This window comes from Echinops telfairi, unplaced genomic scaffold (assembly GCF_000313985.2).
Source record: "Echinops telfairi isolate 266 unplaced genomic scaffold, ASM31398v2 ScPeMD7_7461;HRSCAF=8499, whole genome shotgun sequence".
In the NCBI taxonomy this organism is placed as follows: Eukaryota; Metazoa; Chordata; class Mammalia; order Afrosoricida; family Tenrecidae; genus Echinops; species Echinops telfairi.
Genome location: NW_022111361.1, coordinates 2,526,351 through 2,551,695, shown reverse-complemented (window position 1 = coordinate 2,551,695; position 25,345 = coordinate 2,526,351). Strand labels below are relative to the sequence as shown.

Sequence of the window (25,345 nt, the reverse complement as noted above, 5' to 3'; positions counted from 1 at the left end):
GTTTTTCTGTTTGTTCAAAAAGGAACAGTATTTATTAAAGTATGTGTTTTACACATTCTTTTCATCGGAAGGGAGCCTGATGGCAGAGTGGGTATTTGTTGGGTTGCTTACCCCAGGCAGCAATTTGGAACCACCAGCCGCTCACAGGAGCAGTCTACCCTGTCTTACAGGGTCACCATGAGTTAACATCGGCCCATTGGCCATTTTCTTTCTTTCTTTCTTTTTTTGTTTGGCATTTTAAGGGTTCATAATAGTCAAGGAAGGAATCACTCAGGTAAGTCTCTGGAAAATCAGCAAGACAATTGAATAAAATGGGTGGCAGTAAATCAGAATGGGAATCCCAAAAATTAAATTGTCATCATGTCAATCCCAATGAAAAATGGAGAGGATGCTTAAAGCATGAAACCCTTCCATTTTCAAAAATGCACATGGCGGAATTCTATGTGCCCAGTTCTGAAGAGAGCTACAGCGAGAATCTTCAGTGAGTTCATAGAGAAGCAATGTTGTTTTAACCCATTTGGAATTTCATGTCATGGCAAACAAACATTACTTTAAAAATATAAGGCTATTTGATAGGAAAATGTGGTACACATAGTTATATGCACCTCAAGGCTAGCAAAGTCTGAAGAGACAGACAAATACAACTGAATATGATTAATGGAACCATTTTTATCTAGAGAGAAGTAGTCTAGTGGTTTAATGGAATGCCAAATATTTGCCCTGCTGATGCTAGATGGAGTAGAGAGAGACATACTTATTAGATTTGTAAATCTGGATGGGATGGTCAGCAGTCTGTGTGAGATACTCATAATTCAAAAATAATTCAGTAGATCAAAGGTGGAGAACATCGGACCTGTGGCTGTATATGGCCTGCAAAGTCATCAAGACCAGCTGCCTCACCACCGTCTTCAGCTCAGTTCTAACGCACAGTGCCCCTACAGGACAGGTAGAACTGCCCCTCTGGGTTTCGGCGCCTGCATACCTTTACGAAACAGGAAGCCTCATCTTTTAAGAGCGGCTTATGCATTTGAACATAAATAAAAACATGGTGCATCCAGGACAGGAGGTAATAGGTCCATAAACTATTCAGACCATACAGCCATATTGCTTTAATAAAAAGAGAAAGAGAATAATTAGAGATATTAAAGAACTAGAGCTCCCCATAGAAAGAAGAGGCATTTGGTGAAGATAATAGAAACCATCATGCATCCTGAGTAACTCAAACTGTGAGCATTGAATCCTGACCTTCCATTAAATCAAACCCTTTCAGAGTTTAAATCCCAGCTCATAAGTCAACTACAGAAAAGTCTTGATCCCCACACTTCAGTCACATATGCATCTCTTCAGTCACATTGCTATGTTCTCATAGCATTTACTATCTGGACCTCTCATTAGGGTCTTCAGTAACAAGCTGCTTTGTTGTAGACCTTCTGATGCTTATACTTCAATTCCCCAAGTAGACCACATAATCTCTGAGGTTTGAGAGATCACAGGGGAATCAGGTGTGGGTTTCCCCAGTGAATCATCTATCCCTTTGTGGAACTTGGGTAATCATCTTACCAGGATTGCAAGAGAAGGCTGCTGTGGAATTGGGTTATTTAAGCTTTGCGATGCCAATGGGCTTTGTAGCTTAATGAATTTCTCTGTTATGTTTAACTCTTAGTAGTACGAAGATTGGGTCAGGATAAACTCATGTTAGTGTGCTGAGAGACAATGGTTTAAATGTTTTATTGTTCCGGTTTTTAATAAGTGGTTTGCATGTATTCCATAGTATTAAACTATAAACCTCCTGTGGTTGTTGGTGCCATGTGTGTAGGTTTTTTGTTGTTGTTGGCACTGCTATCTTTGTGTTAGTCTTTTTCCCTACTTAGTCCTTCACCGTGAAGCCAAGGGGTTCATGCTCCCACCAATCCCCAACAACTGGTATAGTAGGGCAATGTAATATGCACAAAAGGAGCTGGGGTCACGCTTGTCAAATGAATAAAAATGGTTTCTAATAAATTTTCTGAAAACAAACAAGAAAAACATTTTTAATATGCCAAAATTCAGAATTAGCAAAATCTCAGGCTATTCATATTCAATACTCTGTAGAAAGTACATTTTACCAAAGGATTACAGAAATGAAGAGTTGTATTATGTATTCTATAGTATTGGCTCGGTGTCCATTCAGCAGTAGTTAATTTGAATACTCATAACCCCTGCCACTGTATAATAATTTATTTTACTTTCCTTTCTCCAATCTCTACTAGAGATTGTGAAGCTAATGGAAATACAATATAGGCACTGCCCTGGTTGACATCAGTTATTTGCTGAGGCTTAAAATGGAAGGAATTTCCCACTTTTTGTAGAACATGAGATGTTCTATACCTGTGATAAAGTTTTTGTCAACCTGGCTGGATCAGGGTTCTCAGCTGTTTGGCAGTTCAGAGCTAGTAATCCCCAGGAGGCTCTAACACAAGGGAATCAACCCCATTAAGAGATCTGCTGTGCCAATCAATTAAAAGGAGGTTTGCTCAGGGGCGTGGCCTGTTTCCAATATAAGGGAATACTATGGAAAACTTGGCTTGCTTTTTGCTGGATCTGAATCCTGCATCTGGTTCATTGACCTCAGTTTCTTGGGATTTGAGCCAATGGCAGCCCATTTGCCTGCAGATCCTGGGAGTTGTCAGCAGTCTGCTCTGAGCAGCTGGCCTTGGAGTCATTTGTCTCTGCAGGCACAAGCCTGTTGTCCTCCTACCATGTTTGGCTTCATCAGCCCCTTCAGCTACGTGAGTCAGGACAGCCTTCCAGCCGAAGATCTAACTATGATCTGGAAATTTGCTCACTTCTATATCTGCGCAGCACTTTCTCAATAAAAATACACAGGCACATAAGCTTCAATGGTTTAGCTTCTCTAGAGAACTCAGCCTAAAACATCACTAAGTAATTTCTACTGGAAATAATGACTAGTAGATCAGAAAGGGACCTTGTATTAACTAATCCACTTAACTTGTTTTACAGACAAGAAAACAGGCCGAGGCACAAATGAAAATTTGTTCAAGATCTCAAAACCAATCAGCTGCAGAGCTTGTTGATTACTACTTATTGTTATTACTACTACTTATTGTTATTTTGGTCCCCCCCTTCTTTCATTGTGGTCCTGACTCGCATAAGGAAAAGGAGAAAGCAAAGAGGCAGCACATGTTTCAAGTCTTTGGAGGAATGAGGTTTTCTTCATTAGTTACCTCCTTTCCTCCCAACCGACAGAAAAAGGTTGTAAAAAGTGTTTGCACACGAGAGTACTTAAGAGTGCTCACGATGTGGTGACTTTTCTGAGATTTACAGACTTTACATGTTGGAACAGACTTAAAGGTTAACAGGTGGCAGTTTTATAAAAGGAGCCCCAGGGGGTGCAGTGGGGTTCATTGTTGGCTGTTAACTGAAGTCACTGGTTTGAACCCACGAGGAACTCTGAGAGGGGAACAGAGTTGGCAATCCAGGAGAAAAGACTGCAGCCTAGGAAACCCCACTGAACTCTTCTCCTCTGTCCCACAGGGTTGCCGAATCAGAATTCACTCTATGGCACACGCATTACCTATGTACAGAAGCCCCGGGGGTGCAGTGATCTGCACCTGGCTGCTCACTGAAAGGTGGGCAGTTCAGTCCAGCGGCAGCTCCGTGTCACTCCAACGGAGAAAGACCTGGTAATCTCCTGGAGAGTACAGTTTGGAAACCCCCATGAGGGCAGTTCCACTTTGTCACCCAGGGCGGCTGTCAGGGAGGATGCAGAAACCCTTGGGTGGTACCAATGGTTAGGCCCTCAGCGACTAACCGGATGGTGGAGGTTCAAGGCCACTCACCAGCATCTCAGGAGAAAGGTCTAGGGAACGATGCAGAAACATTGGTCACGTACACCCTGCAGAGCACACGTATCCTCTGGAACACGTCAAAGCAATCACGAGTCAGAGTCAATTTTGCTGGCAACAGGGCTGATCTGGTTTACGTACATCTTTGACTCCGTGACATAATATGGGTGTTTCTAGTAATCCATTTCCTCTCTTTCCTCCATCGATCCATCTACATTATGTTACCATTGAAAGACTGAATCTCAGGGACACATGAGAATTTCTGCTTCACGATAACAGAACACTATGTGGGTACTATCCTTTTAGACATGGCGTAGTACAATTAAAAACACAACAGTGAACTCCTGGATGTAAATATCAAGTATCCAACACGGGGTAAGAACACTGGGATCTGCTCTTTGTGACAACATGAAGATTTTCAGTACCTTGTTGGCCACATCATGTACAGACACATTAAGAAACAATCACACTTTGGATTAGCAGGAGGTTAAATTTTACATAATGACCATCTTTTAGTACCCAAATGCCCTGTTACTTGGGATTTGCCCAAGGCATTAGATTTTGCTGTCTCTTGTACAAGAAGCTGTAATCCAAAGCTACTTCAGTGAAAACAAAATATTTTAAAAAGTCACATGGCATCTAGACTTAACTTTGAAATTATTATTCCAAGTGATAGTCTTTCTTACCCACATACCTAGGAGGCTGGGGAGGCTCCTTCGTGTCACTGGGTATGAGGTTATAAATGCTCTCAGAAAAGCACGTTGGATCCATGACCACCAAATGACCCCCTAAAAACGATCAACTTTTCCCCCCTTCACTGTACTAATTCCCGCCCCTTCACGCCTTTTTCCCCTTTCCTACTCCTTTGTCCTAAGAAGCCACGGCTCTCTGACACAACTCCCCTTTGGCCGCCGCTCTCTTAATTGCAGTCTCTGGAGAAGAAACTACCCTTTCTATTCCTCTGGGCGTTTCTAGCGTTGTTGACCATGCGGTAGTCGTGGAAACTGTTACTAGGCGACGGGAAAGCGTTAGCTAGCTTTCCTTTCTTTTGATTCCAGCGCCTTTTCCAGCTGAGTTCAGTATGGAGGTCATACACGTGCCTCTGAAGGAAGCTGGGTGGTGAATGTCGTCCACTAACAGATTTGCTCTGTTCTGTCCACATTTGGGGTAAAGAACAACTTTATTGCGAGAGTCGGGAAGCGCAGCTGGTGCGCAGGCGTCACACAAACGGGCGTTGGTGCGCAGGCGCAGTGCCGGCGGAGGCGGGGGCGTGTGCTGAGGCCAACCGGAAGCAGGGTCCAGCGTCCGCAGCCAGCTCGGAGAGGGGTTTCGAGGGCGGAAGTAGGTGGAGAGTGGGTGGAGCGCGGGAGGAGAGTGACGTAAAGGTTGCTAGAGGGCGTGGCAAGATAGGCGTGGTGCGCGGGCGCCACCTCTGGCGCATGCGCGGAGGCGGGTGCAAGGGGGCGGGCCGGGCCTAGCGAGGCCTGAGGCGGTGGGCGATCCCTGAGGGGCGTCAGAGTTGCGGGTCTCCGTCGCCCGAAGCGGCGCTGGCGGCTCCTGGACTCTCCTTCCCATTTCCTTTCATTTCCCCTGTCCGCTCAGGGTGCTTTCCTTGGTGAGTGATTAAGGAGAAGGACAGGAGAGCTGTAGAAACCAGTCCCTCACCACCGCGGGCCTTGTCCCCGGCGTTCCTCCTCCTTCCCGCTACTCGGTGTCGCGGAAACGCCTGCGCGCACGGCGCCGGCCGCTTCTCGCCGGGCTCCCCGCCACCCCCGGGGCGCCCCGCCACCCACGGCCGCCCCGCCCGCACCTGCGTGAGTGCGCGCCCACGGGCGGCAGTGTCCGTCCACCCGTCCCGCCCCGCGGCCCCTCGGCCGAGCGCCGGGTCCCCGCTCCCGGCCCCCGCCCCAGCCGCCGGGCTGGCCCTCTGGGCCCCTTGACCTCTGGTCCTCACACGGAAGACGTGGGAACTGGACGTCTTTCCTAACGAGCAGCCTTCATGACGACGGAGGCCCTTTGAAATGGGCCGTTGGATTTGCCCAATGTTTGGTGACCCTTCTTTTTTCGGTTCTGGAAAACGGTCGTGTGAGGAGTGGTTTGATACCGTGTGAGCACTTGACCCGCCAGGAATCTATGTGTGCTAATGCTAACCGCGGTTTGAAAAGACATTTTATCCCCCGGCCATAAAAGCCCTTTGGGTAATGGGATTTGAGAGGGCAAGTTGGTGGTTCTGAACCAGCCATGCAGAGCCCCCTCTGCCCAAAGGGACTAAGGAAGCAGCGGCCCACCGTAAACCCACTTTGGTCTCTTGCCTAGGCGGGTGTTGGAGGGATAATGAACTTTATTACGACCTACACTTCGTGCTGAACGTGTACGTCCTTTTGGTGTCTTGATGAAATTCATTAGATAAAAATAAGTTGTGTTTTTTTTCCTTAACGAGCTGGTTAAATTTTTATTTTTATAACAAACATTTCAGGAAAACGAATGGCCCATTGGTGATGAGCTTACTGTTTTCTCCACCTCAAATGGACTTTCTGTCTTCCAAAGCATTTTATTAAGTCCTGCCTCTTTACCTTCCCTTTGAGCGTTTTAAGTTTAGGGGGTTGTTTTTATTTTGCTCAGCATTTATAGAGAACAACTCTGGGGAACAGTTCTCTATACATGCTCAGACCGCAAGTAACAACTCAATAGTAACAGCACAGTACCGCATGGCTAAGTCATTAGCCAAGGCATACGTATTTTCTCATTAAAAGGAAACCTTTGGGGAATGCTTTTTTATGTTTAATCTGTGCAGAAAGGGCTCGGACTCTGGAGGAGAAGGCATGGTTTCTCTAGTACCTTAAGCACCAAATGGCCTTCGCTAGTCTTGAATTTCTAGTTGTCCTGAAATACAATAATTTCACCGATGGCCAATTTCTTTCATGTGCTTTTAATATGCTATGCCGAATTTGCATGTCATCTCACTTTAGTTTACAGCCAGGAAGATCAGAACTCATTTGCTCCTTAGATCAACACCAGGGAAGTTGCCCGGGGTCCCTACGCACAGGGCGCCTGTGTTCTGAGGATAAGGAGTGCTTTCTAGGCTCTGATCTTTCCAGAAGCTGGTCACCAGCCCCTTCTTCAGGGTCACTGCTAGGTGAATTCAAACTGCCAACCGTTAGGTTGAGCATAAGTCACTTGTGTCACCTAGGGACATTTCCCTTAGACTCTTGGCCTCTATTTGTGGTTGTCATTTCAAAGGGCATTTACAAAGAATTCATTTTTAATTCCAATCATTTCCTCCAAATGGCAGGGCCTTTCAGCAGGAGGCCTGTGTCTACTATGTGCACAAGGAATGAGGACTGGTATCTAAGAAAGAGTTGACAAACTTTCTGTGCAGGGCAAGATAGTATTTTAGGGTTTGCAGGCCAAAGGACCTCTGTCACCACTGAACTTAATGCCGCCATGGGGTGCTAAAGCAGCCATCGAGGGAACACCGTGAGCGGACAAGTGAATGGGTGGTTGTGTTTCAAGGAAATCTTATTGACAAACACTGATTGGTGACCCGGATTTGCCCTTTGCACACATATCTGGTATAAATGGTGTGTGTGTTTTACGTGTGCTGTTCTCCCTCCCACAACACTTTTAACTAACTAAAATGAGCCTGTATAAATAAGATAATTAGGTAGAAAATAAATCTTTGCTGAAGAGGGCTTTATGGTATTTTTTTCAGAGGAGAATTGGGAAGGCTACTCAGAATGCCAGCTGAATTAAATACACCAGACCATTAGAGGCTATCTTCTAACAGAGCACTAGCTAGTTTTGATGCAAAGATAAAGGCACAGTTTTGCAGTGAGCTTGTGAAATTGCGCTTTCAGTTATAAGCTCCATGTTGATCACTCGTCTGTCTGTCTGTCTCTCTCTCTCTTGCTGGTCCTCCCACCAGCTGGTCCTCCCACCAGCTGGTCCTCCCACCAGCTCAATCTCCAGTTCCTGGGAAGTGGGGCCAGTGGAGGGCCATGGGGAAGATGCCTGGTCTGTCACTGTATCACCTTCCCTAGATTGGTGAATGTTGATAGATTTGCATTTTTAATTACTTATTGAAGAACATTCATTACTGGGAAAAATAGAGCAATTTTGAAGATAAAACAGAAAACACTTCAGAATATCTTTCTTCGTAACAGTGTAGATTATCCAGTTATTCGTCAGGCATTTAAAAAAAGAGTATATTAACATAGGATGACTTGCATAATCATGGCGTAGGTTTTTTTCCCTAGATTCATTGAGCTCTGCTATTGCCAGTTCTCATAATTAAACCAGTTTTGAAGTGCTGTGCCTGATGTTTGATTTTGAAAGATTATAGAATAGCAAATAGTGTACGTTGGAGCAAGATGGCTAATTTTGCCAAACAAGGATTCCCCAGAAGATTTGAAAGCCATGGAATTTTATGATGGAATTGAAGTCTTCTGGACCAGTTAGTTTAGAAGTGAAAATGAACACGGGTACAGTGTGGTTGCTGTTGATCACAACCTTGTGCTAAAGGTAGAGTGACATCATCACCATAAAAAGCCCCGAAGCAAACCCACTGGCACGGGTGACTAACAGCAGCAGCCTTAGAGGACAGAGTAGAGTGCCCCCATGCTTTCCAAAGCTGTAACCCGTGGTGCTGCTGCATCTCTCTCCCACAGAGCAGTTGATGGTTTGAACCACTGACCTTTCTCCCATTAGCAGGTGTGTGCTTAAACCTCTGTCTTACTGTAAGTAAGCTGCCAAACATGAGAAAGTGAGAGTCTTTTTGAGTGCAGAACTTGCCCTACAGGAAATCTCAGAACACTGATCGAGTAATGAAACCTGAGGGCCTTCTGGCAAAGGGATTTGTTCTGCATGGTTTTAGCTTACTGACTCTTGGGCGACTTTCATTCCATGCAAAAAAGTTTTTGCCTTTGTAGAAAAATTACCCACTCGTGGTCACTATACTGATAAATATTGAGATGTTAATAAAGAAAGCAATGTAATAAAATGGCTTTGAACTAAAGGAAAAACATTTTAAGCAAAAACTAATTACTGATAAAACTATATGCCATGGGGATTACTCTTTTTTTGTTTTTACATAGAGTTGATGCCAAGTCCTTCAAATTCGATTATGGACAAATGTTACAAAATGAGATTTAGTGCTTTGCTAATAATTTTTTTTTCCCTGAAAATTGTGTTTGCTATATGTTACAATACTCAGCTGCCTTCTGCTAGTTTTAGGAAGTTTTGTGGAAAAATAATGGAGACAAAATTAATAGAACTGTTGTCATTTTCTTTTAAGCCACCTATATTTTGCTTCCCCAAAGTGTTTTGTGTAAGGCAAATAAGAAAATTTTAAAATAGAAAGGCACAGAAAAGTTGAAACCAGAATTAAGGTTCGATAAAGTGAAATTAACACTCATTGTATTTGCTTTATCGTCTTCTCCATTTTAACAAACATCTTCTCCATTTTAGCAAACAGCAGAAAATGGAAGGCAAGATCATTTAAAATATTTAGTGTGTGTCCATGAAAACAAACCAGCTATACAGAACATTTAAATTACTGATAACAGAGATCAGACAGATATTTATACATTGGAAACCAAAAAGTAGGCATTCTCGAACAATATAAGCACAATCTTCTTAAATAGGCGTTTGGTCAGTCTGTGTTGTACAGTTCCCTCACAATAGCTCATACTAACGATAGGTGATGGGGCCAGGCGAGTAATTCCTTCTGGCCCTTGAGTAACGCAGGAAACTCGAGGGAAGAGATGAGATAGTGCACAGCAAAACAGTTCTCGATGAGGTGAGACCATTACTGTCTCTGGGTGTGTAGGAACAAGCGAGGTCATACCAAACAATGTTACCTATGTTCATAGCCAATTGTCCCTGGGTGACAATGATTAATGTACATTAATCTTAGTTAGCCAACTACTATAATGTGCACTTTGACTCATCTAAATATCTCAGAGGTATGGCAGATGCTTCATGCAGACTTTTTATAATAGGTTTACATATGAATCATAGTGATTCAGATGGATAAGACAACATACAAGAATAATCAGACAGTCATTCGATAGACTTACTATGAAGTTTTATTTCCTCTGAATATTGGGTATCCAGTTAAAACAATTTCAGGTGTCATTGTTGAAAGGATTTTGTATTTGTTAGTGTTAGATTGTATTGTCTTTCATATTGCTTGATGACACATCCAGTAGTTTGGAGTAACATTCCTTGTATACGCTAGAGACAAACTTAGTTTTTTCACAATAAAGTTGACATAAAGGAGTATACTTTTCTGTACTTTAAAAAATTCAAGTTGAATTTTTAATAATTGATGTGTGGAACTTTATGATAGTCTATGCAGTTCTGATTAACTTTAATTTTTTTTCCGTTATAGATGCTACTTTTTACAAAGATCAACTTTTCCCCAGAATCAGCAAACTCCCAACGCTTCAGCCAAGATTGATTGTTATGGGTCATATGTTCATAAGTTAAATACAGCACACTCAAGCTGCCGAAAAAGGGAATGAATATTTTCTCTTGACAGTTCTAATGTTACGTGTAAGTTCAATTCAGTTGGGTTAAAATGGCTTAAATGTTTGATTACAGACAACAGTTTAAAGAAAAGAGATAACCATAGAAGAAAACAATCGAAAGTCTTTAGAATATATTTCAACGTACTAATCCCTGATATAGCTTGGTTGTATATTGGTTCTACCATCAGACATCTGAAAAGCCCCATGATACATCTCTAAAAATACTACTGTCCATTTAAATGAACATTGTGGCAGTTACACATACCCAAATTTTGATGTATCTTGCACACATTTTGTTTCTGGTGGTGTGTATGTCCAAAGACAGGTACTTGAATGATATGGGAAAGTGTAGAGCTTCCTCTATTCCAGATGCCGGAATAATGTTTTTCTCTCACCACTGAAAACATTCTTGAGTTTCAGGGCCAGAGCTTTTGAGACCGTTTGGAATTTGAGTTAGGTCCCTCCACTGGTGATGTTTATAGGACCAGATAACAAAAGCACTGGCCCATGTAGATGAGGTCGATGCAGAGCCAGTGACTTTATGGCCGATTTATCCATTTTTCTGAATTATTTGCTATAATTTTCTGTCTTTCACTTTGGTTCCTTTTAAGGTCTTCAATATGACAAGTATGTCAAAATGTCTCTTACTAGAATGCACGTAAAAGACACAGGAAGAAAGTGCCCTATCTTTGCCCTGTGACTTAGAAAGTTACTTACTGACACTTATTACATGCAAATATTGCTTTAGTTTCATTTTGTGAATTCCACAACTAAGGAATTCATGAGTAACATGATAGTCTCATCCCGTGTTCAGAAGATGTTAGATATAAAACAGTGGTTCTCAACCTGTGGGTCTCGACCCCTTTGGGGGTTGAACGATCCTTTCACAGGGGTCGCCCAATTCACAACAGTAGCAAAATGACAGTGATGAAGTAGAAACAAAAATAATTTTATGGTGGGGGTTCACCACAACACGAGGGACTGTATGAAAGGGTCGCCGCATTAGGAAGGTTGAGAACCACTGAAAAGAATACTACATAGTACTTCATTCAACTTCTTATTTTTTGTGTTTTGCAAACCTATAAATCATGAAACAGTTTTCATTACAGTATTTCATAAAGAAAAAATGCTAATTAGGGTACTTTAAAAAATACATTTCATATAAATATCTGTAGTGACCCCTTTTTAAAGTATGATTTTTCAGTGTCTTGAGATTTGAGCAAATATTAAAAGAAGGATAGTATGCAATATGTGAGCATTTGGGTGGGGACCCCCTTTTAAAGAAATGCCCTACAAACTTGAGGATCATAGACATTTTAAAGATTACCTTCAGAAATCCTGTCAGGATTTGATAATCTGTTGAAAGTAGTAACCAACCACGTGTCTTTTTCTGTTCTTATGTTTTGTAAAGGGCTAAAGCCAGGTTGGCTTGAGCAGAAAAGTGAGAGAACAATGCTCTTTAACCGGTGTCAGCATCTGAAACAGATAACTCAGAGATGCTTTTTTAGGGCACAGGGGAAACCACATCAACGTGGACACCTAATGCTTTCAAGAACATTTGCACTTGCGGAACTAAGAAAGTCATGGCGTTCAATCTACTCCCTTGTTGGAGACAAAAATATTATCCTGATGGGACCTCCTGGTGCTGGCAAGACAACAGTAGGCAGAATAATAGGTCAGAAACTCGGCTGTTGTGTCATAGATGTGGATGATGATATCCTTGAAAAAACCTGGAACATGAGTGTGTCTGAAAAATTACAGGATGTTGGCAATGAACAATTTTTAGAAGAGGAAGGAAAGGCTGTGTTAAACTTTTCTGCATCTGGAAGTGTGATTTCCCTCACTGGGTCGAATCCAATGCACGAAGCCAGCATGTGGCATCTGAAGAAGAACGGGATCGTGGTATACTTGGACGTACCTCTGATCGATATAATTGAGCGTCTACAATCAATGAAGCTGAACAGAATTGTGGGTCAGAATTTTGGAACACCTATGAAAGACTTACTTACCTCTAGAAGACAGTACTATAAAAAGTGGTTTGATATGCGTGTGTTTTGTGAACGTGGGGCTTCTCCGGAAGAGGTGGCTGACAAGGTGCTGAAAGCGGTTCAAAGGTACCAAGCTGTGGATTCAGAAACATTCATTTCCACAAGGTACAATTGGCCTAAAGACTATAAACAGAAGAACTCAACAAAATGCTTTAGTGAAGCTGTGACTGAAGGGTTAGCTTCTGATGGTGGGCTCTTTGTTCCCGAGAAGGAGTTTCCAAAATTAAGCTCTGCGGAGTGGAAAGGCCTCCTAGGAGCAACGTATGTCGAAAGAGCACAAATACTCTTGGAAAAGTGCATCCATCCTGCTGATGTACCTGCTGCCAGACTGGGAGAAATGATTGAAGCTGCTTATGGAAAAAACTTTGCCTGCTCCAAAGTTGCCCCCGTCAGGCACCTCTCAGGCAACCAGTTCATCCTGGAGTTGTTTCATGGACCAACAGGATCATTCAAAGACTTGTCTCTACAGCTTATGCCTCATCTCTTTGCACACTGTATTCCACCGAACTGCAATTACATGGTACTTGTAGCTACTTCCGGAGACACAGGCAGCGCGGTGCTAAATGGCTTCAGTCATCTGAGTAACGGTGACAAGAAAAAAATAGCCGTGACCACATTTTTTCCTGAGAATGGAGTAAGTGATTTTCAAAAGGCGCAAATAGTTGGCAGTCAGAGAGAAAATGGATGGGCAGTGGGTGTTAAGTCGGATTTTGATTTTTGTCAAAGAGCCGTGAAAAATATGTTTAAAGATTGCGACTTTACTGGCTTTCTTGTTGTTGAATATGGAACCATCTTAAGTTCAGCTAATTCCATAAACTGGGGCCGGCTGCTTCCCCAGGTCATTTATCATGCTTCTGCATATCTTGATCTCGTTAGCCAAGGATTTATTTCTTTTGGAAGCCCTGTCGATGTCTGTATTCCCACAGGAAACTTTGGGAACGTGCTTGCTGCAGTGTATGCCAAGATGATGGGGATCCCTATTCGGAAATTTATTTGCGCTTCTAATCAGAACCATGTTTTGACAGACTTTATAAAAACAGGACATTATGATCTAAGGGAAAAGAAAATAGCGCAAACCTTTTCACCAGCAATAGATATTCTCAAGTCTTCAAACCTAGAGCGGCATTTACACATGATGGCGAATAAAGATGGACAACTGATGACAAAATTATTTAATCAGCTAGACACTCAGAACCACTTTCAGATAGAAAAGCTTCTTGTTGAAAAGCTTCAGCAGGATTTTGTAGCTGACTGGTGCTCTGAGGAAGACTGTCTAGCAGCGATTCACTCCACCTATAACGCTTTAGGGTATATCCTAGACCCACACACTGCTGTTGCCAAAGTGGTTGCAGATCGAATGCAAGACAAAACTTGCCCTGTGATTGTCTCCTCAACAGCTCATTACTCTAAGTTTGCACCTGCTATCATGCAGGCTCTAAAGATTAAAGAACTCAACCAAACTTCATCAAGTCAGCTTTATTTACTGAGTTCATACAATGCATTACCTCCACCACATGGGGCTTTACTGGAGACAACAAAACAAAAACAACACGAGAAGATGGAGTATCAGGTCTGCACAGCTGATTTGAATGTCCTGAAGGGTCAAGTGGAAAAACTAATACAAAGTCAGTTCCTGTGAAGGTTTCTGACCCACTCCCACCCCCTGCCCGATGCTAAGCTTGCAATAATAAATATCTCGAATGTTCATTTGTAGTACAGTAACATTTTGCTAAGTTAAAGTATATGACAGAGAGAGGTCTATCATCTTTGGGGCTTTTACCAGCCTGTTGTGGAGCACTGAACATTGTACCTGCACATGCTCCTTGGAACCAGAATCTAGACGTGAAAAGTGTGGCAGAGTGCATGGACTTTGTGCTGGTTTGCTTTGCTTTGCATGTACGTGGGGTATATCCATTTCCCCTCCCTTGTCATTTTTGAGTGAGCCTGATTTCTGGTCCTGATTCGTCATTTTGGAATTTAGGTATCTAAGCATAATTATTAGGACAGGTGACCAAATGCTAGTTCTCTGGGACTAGAAAGCCTAACTCGGAGGAGCCCCAAACCCCACTGCCATCCATTTGATTCCGGTTCACCGCACCTGAGACTGTAGAATGGAACTGACCCAGGGTTTCTGGGGTGATCACTATGAAAACAAACTCCCTCATCGTTCTCCTGAGAAGCAGCTGGTGAGTTCAAACCACTGACCTTTTGGCTAGCACTTTAACCTCTGTGCCACCAGAGCTCCCATATGCAGGAAGCTTATCTAATTAAGATTAGAGTAAGGCTTTTAATCCTTCTCAAGCTCTCGTTTGGACTTCAGTTAACTGTGTATCCTCTTCAATCCAAATTAGACCAGTCCTCTGTCCTTAACTCTTCTTTACCAAAACCAACCCACTGCCATTGAGTCAATTCCAACTCCAAAGGAGCATACACAGTTTCTGAGACTATTTATGGGAACTGACAGCCTCATCGTTTTCCCACTGTGCTTCAGACAGGTTTAAACTGCTGACTTTGTGGTTAGCGGCCCAACAAATAACCACTGTGTTATTAGCAAACCGGGTTGTTCTGAGTTAGAATCGACTCCTTGGCAGTGAGTGTGTTTGTTTGTTTTTGAGTAATAATAGGAGAACTGCTGGTTCAGTGGTTAAACAATCAGCTGCAAACCAAAAAATCATGGCTCGAATCCACTAGCCAATTCCCTTGTGTAACCTTGGAAACCCTGGGCAGGAAGGCGATGAAGCAGTTATACATTGCCCTTTCGTGTTGCTATGTCCTCTCCAAACCCAACACCAGTGCCATTGCTCTCACCCAAAACATTACTGTCCAGTTGATTCCAACTCATCAGGACTGTCGAAGAGCACAGAATGCCTCATAAGGTTCCCAGGCTATAATTCTTTGCTGGGGCAGATTGCCACATTTTCTCCCGGGAGTGGCTAGTGGCTTCAGTCAGTCGGTCTCTCGTTAGGATCCTGCCATCTTACCCAATGTGTCACCAGGGCTCCCTGTCATGGTCTCTCTCCAAAACCAGTGCTCTCGAGCCAACCTGAGCTGACACACATTGACCCCGTAGGGGTTCTGAGACAAAATCTTTAAGGGAACAGAAAGCCTTGTCTTTCTCCTGCAGAGAAGCTGGTGGGTTTGAACCGTAAACTTGATTAGCAGCCCAATGCTCACCCCACAGCCCTGAACAGGCCTCCTTTCCTGTGTTCTATAGGATTGTATTTTTACCACGGGAAACGGTTCCCTTTCCAAGCCATGATGATAATGTCTGGCTTTCGTTTGTTTTGAAATTATTTGCAATAGACACCAGATTTTTAAAAAATCAATCGAATGGACTTCATATTGGACACAAGAGTACTTGCTTACCTTACTCCAAGAAGAAGCCCTGGTGGCACAGCTGTTAAGGGCTCAGCTGCTAACTGAAAGGCTGGTGGTTGGAACCAATCCACCATTGGTTGGACGGTCTGCTTCCATGAAGATATATAGCCTTCCAGAGGGCACGCGACAGGTCCCTCTCCTGCGGGGGCACTATGAGTTTGAATCAACAAAAGTAGTTGTGTTGTTGTTTGTTCTAAGAGGATATATTTCTAAAATTCAGAGCATTTGAATGGTTTTGATGGAAGTCTATTTGTAGTTATAGACAACAGGTTTCTATTACTATATAAATTATCTATTGTCTCATCAACGAGTGCTGTTCCTTTTTTGGGACAAATTCACACACAATAAATGCATATATACCATTTTTATACCTTGTTATAAATAAGACATCTTAAGGATGATTACCAGGGGTGCATTTCCTGAACGTTTTGTTTCTGCGTTGAAGATTGCCATCGCGTGGACCTGTAAGTGTAATGGACTGCGCTCACCCACAAGATGGCTTCCTGACATGGTTGGTTTTGTTGATAGCTCTCGGCTGCTTTTTGTGGGTGAACTACCTGCATGAAGCCATACACTAAACCTTGCACTGATGAAGACAATTTCACAATTTAATGGACGGACAGGAGCAATTTTGTTTTAAAAAATGTTTACAGTTGGACCAATCCTATGTTAACATTGTGTGGCTAGGATTCTAAAATGTAAGCCCTCAAACCACAACGTGAAAACCAGGCGCCGCTAGAAGAAAACAATGACAGAGATTCAAAGTCATGTCCTCAGTCACGTTTGTTATTGCAGCGTTGACTTTTAAGGATACTTGTCTCACTAGATGATATGTTTAGAGAATGTATAGAAATGTTCACTATGCATCAGAATGCACTTGTTTTTTAATGAAAGGGCAGGGTTTAAGAGCAGAGACAGGATGTCTACAAGACTAGTTAAGAAGACAACATGTGAAAATTGAATGATGTATGACACTTAAGCATGTTGTAAGGTGGCATGTGGTTAAGTGAAAATGAGCCGTACGGTCCACTGCTGTAGGGCGTAAAGGAAAGGACTAGCAAGGAATCGGAAAAAGTTTTGCAGAGGAGGAAGAACCTGAAGGGACTTCTTCAAGATGGGAGAAAGGAACCCTGGTGGCGTAGTGTTTACACATGGGGCTGTGATTCCCGCAAGGTCTGCAGTTTGAAACTACCAGCTGCTTCACGGGGCAGTTCTACTCTGCTCTATTGGGTCGCTGTGAGTCGACATCGAGTCGATGGCAGCAAGAGAAAGGAATGAGAAATGGATTCTAGGTGAAAGAGGCAAGGGACACAGATAAGGTTAGATGTCCTAGAGTCCATTTGCATATTTCTGGGGTGAATTTGTTCTTTTGCGGCCCAAAACTATTGTTCACTTTATCTAAAACCAGCTCTGGCCCTTTGCTCAGCTAATGGCCTTGTCTCATTCAAGAGGAGCAAGCTATCAAATAGGACCTACCTCAGCATCCCATGAGTCACCATGTATGAATCTACCGAATGGCTTTCTATCCTGTGAATCTGCACGGGCTCCTATCACGTCCTTCCTGCTCTGGTTGAGTTGGCTAGTGTCCTTCTACTGTCCTTCTAGTGTCCTCCCTCCTCTCAAAGGTGCACCTTGGATCCTGCTCCCTTCGGCTTGTTAGATGACTTGCTTCATGAGTTACCCTTTCTTTTTTCTTGAATGCCACCCTTCATGTTATGACATTTAGACAGTCTTTTCACTGCAAAGCATAAAAGCTAAACAATCTTACTGAAGATCCACATTTCCCACACAGCTACTCTTACATTTCTTTACATGTGAAGTAAGGGACAAGTTTCAAGTAAGGTTTCAAAGGAGTGGTCTACATACCTTCTTTATTATCTTCACTTTCCTACCTTTCATTTCCTCCAGATGATCTAAAAGATTGGTACACGTTAAGGATGAATACGACAAATATCAGTGTACTTATCCCATGGCTTAACACTGAATCTTTACCCTGCTGGTGCCCCGTGGAGCTCCTCTGACGACATTCCCATTCCACATCTAGCTTTTCTGTGACGCAGCCCTTTCTATAGATCTGCATTCCTTTGCTTTGCTTCTTTTTGAATTTTATATAAATGGAACCATAATGTAGGTATTCTTTTAAGACCTCCTTATTCTGATCAAAACTTTTAAGATTCACCCATGCAAGTGACAAGTCACGGTTCATTCACTTTTGCCTAATTTTTATCTGTTATACCCTGCAGTGAGGGAGTTTTTAAAGATTTTTGTTCAAGGTTAGTGTCTAGACTTTCAAACACTTGTGATTCTAATGACTTGTAAGCATAGTTTTCATATTCTGGAAATAAAAAAAATTTAAGCCATATTTATAAAATGAAACATCAATTTTCAAACTAGTGTTCTAATTTCTAGCGTTCACTATCTTAAATGATTTCTAATATATAGTATTTGTAACATTTTTGAGAGAAAACATTTGAATTCTATATAATGGAAATTGCAGAAAAATTTTCCATGAGAATAATATTTATAAGGTAATAAATTGTTTTGTTAGAGTTTTTGTGTTAGATTTTAACAGCAGTTCACTTTCAGAAATCACCAATGCTGCAAATATTGCTTGAACTCATTAAATCTGATTTGTTTCCAAACATTTAAAATTAAGACTACTTGTTAGTTAAAAAAAAAACCCCACAAAACAAAACAAACAAAAAACCCTGTTTTCTTGTGAACTTCAAACCCATGGAAACATAAGTTTATTGTTTTTGTTCCCCTTCAGGAACCTAAATAAAATCTTACTTTGAAAGAGTTATTTGTGTGGGTCCTTATCTGTGGTCAATTGGTTCTCTGTGCATGCCAACCACTAAAATCATTAGTTTTATCTTTCGTAAACTTTTACTTAAAAAAAAATAGACTTTCAAAAATACAGAGCAAACAAGCTGTTCTGATTCAAAACATCAGAGCCAATACGTTTGCCAATGTAATGGAACAGGGACACATCAAAGATAAGCAACTAACTCAATATATTTGATTTATATCGATGTGTGATCATATTCATTACTTTGATCTGAGTCCAGCATCAAGAAGTTGGTTTGCTTAGCATAAGAAGGGTGCTCTAGTCAAATTAGCTGTTTTTCTTTCTAAATTGAGAACTCGATCTCTTTGAGTTCTCAGAATTTTCTTCACCTAATAAGAGCTGTTTTGTGGTGACTGCATTTCACGTGCACATGTGGCACTTTTTTAGTGCCCACACTTATTGAGATTTTAGTGACATAAAATGTAGAGTTGCTAATGACAGGTATGTTTCTGTTACAAATAATTGGGGAGTTTATAATTTTATGTTAATCAACAGTTGATTCTTATTAAGTTCTCATACTTGGTGAATGAATACTAGAATTTTATGCTAGAATTTAACAGATTTCATTGATCTTCACATTTTTAAAAAGCAGATGTTTATTACTGTTTTCATTGAAATGCAAACTTTGAGGTAGATATTCTAGAGTCCATGAGAAATACTGAAATGAGGGAAAAGCCTACAAGAACTATTTTTGAACAAGCAGAAATAAACAGGCTTTCTAAATAAAAAAAATGCCTACTCAGATTCTTTAAAGTGCAAATAATATGTTTGTTTTAATCAGCAAGTAATAGCTTTATTTCAGATTAAACTGGGATTACTTGGATTCATGGAGACATTAAAATCTAATTTATACCCAGTAGTATAATTATATACCCACCAGTAACTTTTCTTCTGAAGTCATCAAATACATATTGTTTGGAGTAGCCTGTATTTGGAATCCATGTTATGTTGTCAGGTGCCATTAGGTTGATTCTGACTCACAGTGACCCCATGCACAACAGAACAAGACCAAGCATGATGCCCTTCTCCAGGGACTGGTCTCTCCTGACCACATGTCCAAAGTCTGTAAGTCTTCCTATTCTTCCATATTCAATATCCAACCTTCACGTGCATATGAGGCGATTGAAAATACCATGGGTTGGGTCAGCACACCTTAGTGCAATGGTTCTCAACGTTCCTAATGCCAAGACCCTTTAATACAGTTGCTCATGTTGTGGTGACCCCCCCTCTCCCCCCTGCCAACCATAAAATTATTTTTGTTGCTACTGTTACAAACTGGGTGACCCCTGTGAAAGGATCATTTGATCCCCAAAGGGGTCACAACCCACAGGTGGAGAACCACTGCCTTAGTGCTTGTAACATCCTTGCTTTTCAATACTTGTTTAAAGTCTTGAGCGGCAGATTACCCAATGTAATGTGTCTTTTGATCTCTTGACTGATGCTTTCATGAGCATTGTGGATCCAAGCAAGACAAAATCCTTGAAATTGGGTTACTTTGTAGTATTTCACTTTCTTCCAAATTAGGAAACTACTGTTTTCCAAATGTCTGCTTTGTGTTGTTTGTAGCACTCACTATATCATGTCCTCATCGAATACATAGTATTTTAGAAAAATCCTCTTGTATAAGCTTTAAAGATTTTATTTTATTCATTCTTTAAGGAAATAACGTGAATATGCTCATCTGTCTCCTGAGAGAGTGACTATTTGGTCACATAAAATGAAGACTCATCTAGTAAGCCCTGAAATAAATACAGATTTTAAGATGTATTTAAAATCTATTAGGGACATTTTCTATTCCTTTGTAAGTTTCAAAATTGGATTGCCTTTTTTTTTTCATTTCTCTGCCGTATTATATATATTTTATGTTCAAATAACATTGGTTGTAATTTTCAAACATTTTGTTAAATACTCAATTAAAACATATTAAGATATGGGTTCATGGAATGGGGAGAATTGTGGAAACAAAGGGGTGTATAAACCGGTCTTGAGTTCAGAGGTGGAGATGTGTGGCAGATTGAGAGAAGCTAACAAGCGAAGTCTTGTCTCTGCAGGCCATCCAGGTCTCTGTGGACCCATGGGATCTTTAAGAGGGGGTAATGAATCTTTGACTCTCCCCTGTAGCAAAGACCGTGTTGTTTTTAAGGGCCTTCAGGTTGGTTCCACCTCACAGCACCCCTGCGTACAACAGAATGACATGGCCCGGTCCTGCACCATCGTCACAGTTGTTTGAGTTCATGTTTGAGTTCATGGTTGTAGCCACTCTGTCAGTCTGTCTTATCAAGGGTCTGTTGTGCTGGGCCTCAACTCTGCCAGGCATGATGTCCTTTTCCAGGGATTGTTCTTTTCTGATAGCATGTCCTAAGTGTGTGTGATGAAGTAGCAGTCCAGTGATCCACTAATGCATTGCACTAGGTAAAGTTGATGCACAAGACCTCTGTAGAGTGCTGAAGAGCAGGAAGTTACTCTGAGGACCACATGATAATCTGCTTCAAAATGTCCAATACCAGGTCCATTTCAGCTCACTAGTGCATACGATATTGACTTTCATGCCTTCCACTTCATTTTTGAAGATTTTTAACTTCCCTACATTCGTGTTCTGTAAATTCCACATTCCGATTATTAATAGATATTTATAACTTTATGTTCTTTTTGAGCCATGCCCCATCAGCAAATGAAGGTCCTGAAAGGTTTCCTCCATACACATCATTAAGGTTGACTTGACTTGAGGAGGTAGCTCTTCCTCAGTTGTATTTTGAGAGTCTACCATCTGAAGGGATCATCTGCTGGCACTATATCTGACAATGCTTTGATGCTATACATAGGTTTTCAAGTAAATAATCCTTTATCCTTTTTCATAGTGTATTCTAAGTCTGGAAGCTCGGCTGAAACCTATTAGCTTGAAGTGACACTGCTGATATTTGTCATATTGGTGACATAGCTTCCAGCATCACAGCAACAGGTAATCCATTACCATACACTAAACTGAGAGATCTTGTTGGTCGAATACCTTATGTTATTTAGTCTTTTGTCTTCATTATTATTGCCTTTTAGTATCAGTATTTTTATAAGTCTGGCCATGTTTTGAACAGTAAATAATAAAATTGGGCATCTGCCAGTGAATGTTTGAGAATGATAACAAGGAAATTACATGTAACAACATGTTACTAACATAAAAATGAGGAATATAAAGCAAGGAGTGTCATAAAATAAGGTTCATCACAACTCAAATATAGCATAATTTAGAGACTGATTGCAGTTGCTCATTTATTTGCTTATGTGTGTGTTTAAAATAAGTGCACTTCAGGCCACAAATGCCTACATCCCTACCAATTTTTCTGTGCTTTAGTCTCGTTATTTTATTGTTTTCTTTGGACTCTCAAATAGGTTATATTAAGTAGTTTTGTTGCTTTGTTCACCCTAGTCTCAAGGGAACGGGGACTAGGAGCCTCCTCTTCATGTGAGGAGCAGCATGGGCATATAAGAGATGGGAAGGACTTGCAGCTACTGCCTTCAGAGTCAGTGTACCACATGTGACCCCTTCTTAGTTCCCCAATCTGCAAGCTAGTAGTTCAGCAAAGAAAACACAAACAATTGGGAAGGGTACGAAATGATAACGTACATATATTTTTAAATTATCAAAATGGAACATTGATTTTTAGATTGATAGGCATAACAAATTACTCCAAAAGGAAAAAACTCACCAAGCAAAATAGTTAAACTGGTAAATATTGCCATAGTATGTTAGAACCTTTACTCTAAATATATACCATAAAAGTGTCAAAATCAAAAGAGAAATAAATTACATTAAAATTTAGGAATTTTAATAACTAAATCCAAATCTGAAGGAGACAATGGTATCAGAATTAAAGTATGAAATTCTGGTTTGCAGAAGGCTGTGGATGATAGTGGAAGCCCAAAACACATTTTCAGGATCTACACTTGGAATGAGCCCCCAGTGATTTCCTTCTGACCATAATTGAGGGATGGAAATAACCTGTTGATCATCCTTGGTATTTATTATAGAGATGATGATAGTGGATTAAAATGATAAATCTGACTTGAATGGCTAAAACCTTTTCATTTGGTCTCCCTATTGACACACCCTTTTGATCTGGTTTTTAATATTTTCTGGCCAGGTTGGCACAATAAACTTACCTATCACAATTCCTTTGTTCAATTCTGCACAACTGCCTCTTGATCCATATACAAGTTCCACATGAGCACAATAATGTGTTCTGGAATTCCCATTGTCAGCACTTTCCATCATTTACTATGATCCACACAATCAAAGGCCTTGGCATAGACAAAACACAAGTAAACACAAGTTGGTATTCTCTGATTTTAAACAAGATCCATCTGACATCAGCAATGATAGCCATGTCCTCTTCTGAATCCTGACTGAACTTCTGGCAGTTCCCTGTCATTGTGCTGCTGCAACCTTGGTTAGATGATCTTCAGCAAAATTTTGTTTGCATGAGAGATAAATGATATTGTTCCATAGTTTGACAATTTCTTTGGAAAGGGCACCAATTGGAAAGTCGCTGTCTTCTAAATTTCCTGGCACAGATGAGTGCTTCCAGTGCTTCATCAATATATTCAATATTCTTTACCAATAGCATAATGGAGATGTGCCAATGCTTCTCTGTACTTCCTTGCTAATTCTCATTAGTAAGTGCTTCAATTCTTCTTTGCCTTTAGCAAGCAAGGTTATGTCATCTGCATATTGCTGGTTGTTGAGTCTTCCTCAAATCTTGATGCCATAATCTTTTCTTTTTAAAAAAAATTTATTAGGGGCTCATACAATTCTTATCACATTCCATACACACATCAATTGTGTAAAGCGCATTTGTACATTCATTGCCCTCATCATTCTCAAAACATTTCCTCTCCACTTAAACCCCTGGCATTAGGTCCTCCTTTTTCCCCTCCCTCCCCACTACCCCCTCCCTTATGAGCCCTTGATAGTTTATAAATTGTTATTTTGTCATATCTTGCCCTGTCCGATGTCTCCCTTCACCCACTTTTCTGTTGTCCATCCCCAGGGAGGGGTCACATATAGCTCCTTGTAATCGGTTCCCTCTTTCCAACCCACTCTCCCTCTACCCTCCCTGTTTCGCCACTCACACCACTGGTCCTGTAGGGCTCATCCGCCCTGGATTCCCTGGATTTTCAGTTCCTATCTGTACCATAATCTTTTATGTAGTCCAGCTTCCTGATTTATTTGCTCAGCATTCAAACTGAGTAAGTATGGTGAAAAAAACACAACCATGATGCATTCCTTTCTTTATTTAAAACCCCAAAGTACCTCCTTGTTCTGTTCAAATGATTGTCTCTTCGTCAGTGTCAGGTACAACGTAAGACCTTAATGTGTAATGGGATTCCCATTCTTCTGAGTGCTACCCATAGTTTATTATGACCTCCATGGTTGAATGTCTTTGCACAGCAAATAAAACACAAGTAAACATCTTTTGCGTATTCTCTGCTTTCAGGCAAGGTTCATCGGATGTCTGCAATGATATCACTCGTCCCACATCTTCTGAATCCTGTTTGACTTTCTGTCAGTTCTCTGTTGATGTACTGCTGTGACTGCTTTTGAATTCTCTCCAACCATTTTTTTCTTGTGTATGATACAATAATATTCAATAATTTATTCCTTTTCTTGAGTAACATTTCTTTGGAATGGGCACAGATATGGGTCTCTCCCAGTTAGTTGACCACTTAACTGTCTTTCAAATTTCTCGGCACAGAGCAACTCAGGTGTTCAAACGTTTTATTAAACATCATCGTTATTTCATCAATTACTCAAGACCTTTTTTGCCAATGCCTTCAGTGCAACTTGTACTTCTTCCTCAAAACCATTTGATAATGATCTTATCCTGTCTCTTGAAATGGTTGCATACTGACCCATTCATTTAGGAACAATGACTCCGTGTATTCTTTCCGTATTTTCTTGATGCTTCCTGAATTATTTAATATTTTGCTGATAGAATTCTGTAATATTTCAACTTAAGGCTTGACATTTTACTTCAGTTCTTTTAGCTTGAGAAATGCTGAGTAGATTTCTCCCAACTAATGATCTTTTGCTTCCTGCTGTCTCATTCCAGTCACCAGTAATTGTCAATGCATCTTAATTGCCTGGCTGATCAACTTCAAACTGCAGAAGTTGGTTAAAAACCTTCCATTGTCTTACACAATGACTCAATAACCAGTAAAAGCATCAGGAAACTTGACAATTTTTTGCCTTCAAAATGCATATTATTTCTTTCCCTAACTTCCAATCCTGTCTGGATTTTCTTTCTTCTCCATGTTCTACTAAAAATGCCTTTCTAAATCTGTCAATGTTTTTCAAAGAATAAATTCTATATTACTTGTCTATTCCTTGACCAAGCACTGGGACTGTTCATTTTTAAAAATCATTTTATTGGGGGTTCATACAACTCATCACAATCCATACATCCATCCATTGTGTCAAGCACATTTGTACATTTGTTGTCGTCATCATTCACAAAACATTTTCTTTCTACTTGAGCCCTTGGTATAGCTCCTCATTCACCCCCCTTCCCCACCCTTCTTCCCTCCCTCACGAACCCTTGATAATTTATAAATCATTATTATTTTTTCATGTCTTACACTGTCTGATGTCTCCCTTCACCCACTTTTCTGTTGTCCGTCCCCCAGGGAGGAGGTCACATATAG

General features: G+C 41.1%; 2 protein-coding genes across 5 annotated transcripts in view; one reads left to right on the top strand and one right to left on the bottom strand.

The window, feature by feature from the left end:
- The window catches only part of ENKUR (enkurin, TRPC channel interacting protein), a 38,361-nt gene extending 33,742 nt beyond the window's left edge, over nt 1–4,619 (bottom strand). Inside the window, exon 1 of the mRNA XM_004716100.4 lies at nt 4,540–4,619. Within this exon, the coding sequence (XP_004716157.1) occupies nt 4,540–4,616 (77 nt within the window). The 5' untranslated portion in view covers nt 4,617–4,619. The remainder of the gene's footprint in view (nt 1–4,539) is intronic.
- Nucleotides 4,620–5,347: 728 nt separating this feature from the next.
- THNSL1 (threonine synthase like 1) overlaps nt 5,348–25,345 on the top strand; it is a 22,593-nt gene continuing 2,595 nt past the window's right edge. The window contains exons 1-3 of one of the 4 annotated variants that reach the window (XR_006679410.1): nt 5,348–5,460; nt 10,237–10,400; nt 21,508–21,608. Coding sequence is in view for 3 of the 4 variants with exons in the window: in XM_045283519.1 (XP_045139454.1) it covers nt 5,867–5,894; nt 10,237–10,329; nt 11,787–14,062 (2,397 nt within the window). In the remaining variant the exon portion in view is untranslated. Of the gene's footprint in view, nt 5,461–5,830; nt 5,895–10,236; nt 10,401–11,786; nt 14,131–21,507; nt 21,609–25,345 lie in introns of those variants that run through there. The other 3 variants (XM_004716111.4, XM_045283519.1, XM_045300231.1) reach the window with 3 other exon arrangements.